Source organism: Lycium ferocissimum, unplaced genomic scaffold, assembly GCF_029784015.1.
Source record: "Lycium ferocissimum isolate CSIRO_LF1 unplaced genomic scaffold, AGI_CSIRO_Lferr_CH_V1 ctg6403, whole genome shotgun sequence".
NCBI classification, from domain to species: domain Eukaryota; kingdom Viridiplantae; phylum Streptophyta; class Magnoliopsida; order Solanales; family Solanaceae; genus Lycium; species Lycium ferocissimum.
In genome coordinates, this window is record NW_026726346.1 from 3578 (window position 1) to 6098 (window position 2521).

Sequence of the window (2521 nt, forward strand, 5' to 3'; positions counted from 1 at the left end):
AACTTTATCTCGAAAACATATTGGATACTTTAGGCAATCTTTATATTAAATATTTTGATAGGATAAAATTAATTAGAAGAGTAAAATATTTTTTTTAAAAAAAAAGGTGAATTAGTCAAATTATATACTTCTTACATCAATGATAAGTAGGTTAAAATATTATTATAAAAAACTACAATGAGGAAAATTAGCATAACATCTTGAACTACATGAGAGGCGAGTATTACGAAAAAGTTGAAAAGAGGTATGAAATTTTTCAAAAATAACTATAGTAATTACTATGTAATACACATGATTTGACGATATATTGCTAAATCTAATTTAATATTCTTTGTAGAGTACATAAAAAGACCCTTGAAGGACATCCAGAGAGCGATCATCTAGGTTAGTATACTAACAACCAACTGGAACCTTCGTTCCTCACTCATGTCTAAAGGAAATTTAACAAGAAATTGGAGCACATGCAACTACCATGTTTATGTAATATATATTTATCAAGCAGTCTTCTAGTATAGTAAAAAATAACCAGCTGGAACCTTTATGATCTGCTCGAGTTAATTAATTAAGAAGATGAAGAGCAATGATGTTCAAGTATACTAACAACCTTGAACCTTTGTTCCTCACTCAAATGTAAAGGAAATTTGACAAGAAACTGAAGCACAAGGTCTCCTCTTCTACCTTCCTCTTTAGGCTTAGGCATGCCTTGGTCTGGTATGATTTTCTCATATCCTGGATGAATGATTTCATCATCAAAGGACATAGTCATTTCGTCTCCACCCAAAAGAGGTACAGTGATCGTACACCCTGTGAGAGCCTGAACTAGAGGGACTTCAACTCCAAGCACTAAGTCATCTCCTTCTCTTTTGAATAGTGGATGTGTTTTCTCATCAATTGAGAATATTATATCTGCTCCAAGGGTGCCTGCTCTCTCATCTCCATTACCTTCAAATGTAATTTTTGTTCCTCTCTTCCATCCTGGCTTCACCTTTATTGTTACAACTTCCTCTTCTTTTACAATTAGTCTGTCATGTCACACAAAATTTTACATGCTAAACTTCTCTGACTAATCATTTTCTATCTTTAGGAAACACAAAAGGAAAAAGAAGAATACCCTGTGATTGCAACGACATCTCTTGTTATCATAACCTTCTTGACGCATCCATTGCACAATTCCTCAAGGGTACATTCCAGCTTCTTCTCGATTGGTTGAGGCTTTCTCCTTGAAGTAGACTGGGAAAAAATAATAGGCTTACTTGCTAGTTTTGAAAGATTTGGGGGTTGATCTGATACTGGGGTGCCAGGGGTGGTGGGAGTGCTAGCTCCACTCATCGAAAAACATGGCATGGATGTGTAAAAATCTATTGTTGGGTTGATCCGACTTGTTGTTCTTGAAAGGAGCGTGGGGCTTGAAATTTCTAACTCATCATCCTCCTCACTTTTCAATAAGTCTACTTCCTCTTTCTTTTTCTTGCTGAGAACCTGAAAATCACCATCATGACATCTGTAAATAAGTATATTCGAAAATTCTAACATTCATATGTAACTTTAGGTGAAGATAATGTGATACCTTTATGAGGTACTGAAGGAATTTATCAAATGAAATGTTTTGAACTTTTTTGGTTATCTTTTCATCTCTATTTTTAACATCAACGGGCTTTCCTTATTTATTTAATGATTTAGTTCATAAATTTATCTAAATATAATTCCCACAATAGCCTGTGATGTGTCAAGCTTTCTGGATGAATAGCATGGATTGAGCAAAATGACATGACAAGTTCTGTGTACATACCCTATAGGCCTCATTGATGGATCGAAACTTGTCTACAGCTTCAGCTTGATTTGATCTGTTTCTATCAGGATGCCATTTTTTGACAAGATGTTTGTAAGCTTTGCAAATGTCCGTGAGGGATGCTGATTTTGAGATTCCTAGAATTCCATAATATTTTGAGGCAGACATCGGCGACTTGGTAGATTCTCCCATGTGAAAGATGATTTCTATAAGTTTTTTGTTAGAATCTTAAAGTTGTGGGAGGAGGAGATAGAGAACGATGAAACACGTGGAGCTGTGGAGAGAAAAAGACGCTGGAGGTTTTCAGAGGAGGAGAGGAGAAAGAATTGAAGAAGCAAAGATTTTGCGGAAATGAATGTAAATAGAGAGGGGGATAGTATCCAAACAAGTGTGTGACGAGGGTGGAAATCATGATTAAGAACGGATAAATTTCTTATACTAAGGAAACATAGAGGAGTATCTTTTACTTCACATATCTTTCTATATCTATTTATACAATAATTTAAAGCTGGTCTTTAGAAACTTGACATGACATGTTTCTTCATCCAAGGAATTCATTTATTTCTTTTTCCTATCAAAAATCACTTATTTCTATTTTTTGTCGTTTCCACCCATTTGCTTCTATTTATCTTTGCTTTTTTTAAAATGTACTGTTATTTTCATCCGAGAAATAAAATGTAGTTAAAAGAAATTTTTTAAAATGAAATCATTGAGTCTGTGATTCATTATGCT

General features: G+C 34.2%; 1 protein-coding gene across 1 annotated transcript; it reads right to left on the reverse strand.

Moving 5' to 3' along the window:
* Window positions 1-255: 255 nt before the first annotated feature.
* On the reverse strand, window positions 256-2242 carry LOC132045311 (uncharacterized). The gene is made up of 3 exons (XM_059435867.1): window positions 1790-2242; window positions 1112-1479; window positions 256-1022 (listed from the first exon to the last, which is right to left on the reverse strand). Exons 1-3 carry the CDS (start codon window positions 1979-1981, stop codon window positions 563-565), a joined length of 1020 nt encoding a protein of 339 aa, XP_059291850.1. The 5' UTR covers window positions 1982-2242; the 3' UTR covers window positions 256-562.
* Between the last annotated feature and the right edge of the window lie 279 nt (window positions 2243-2521).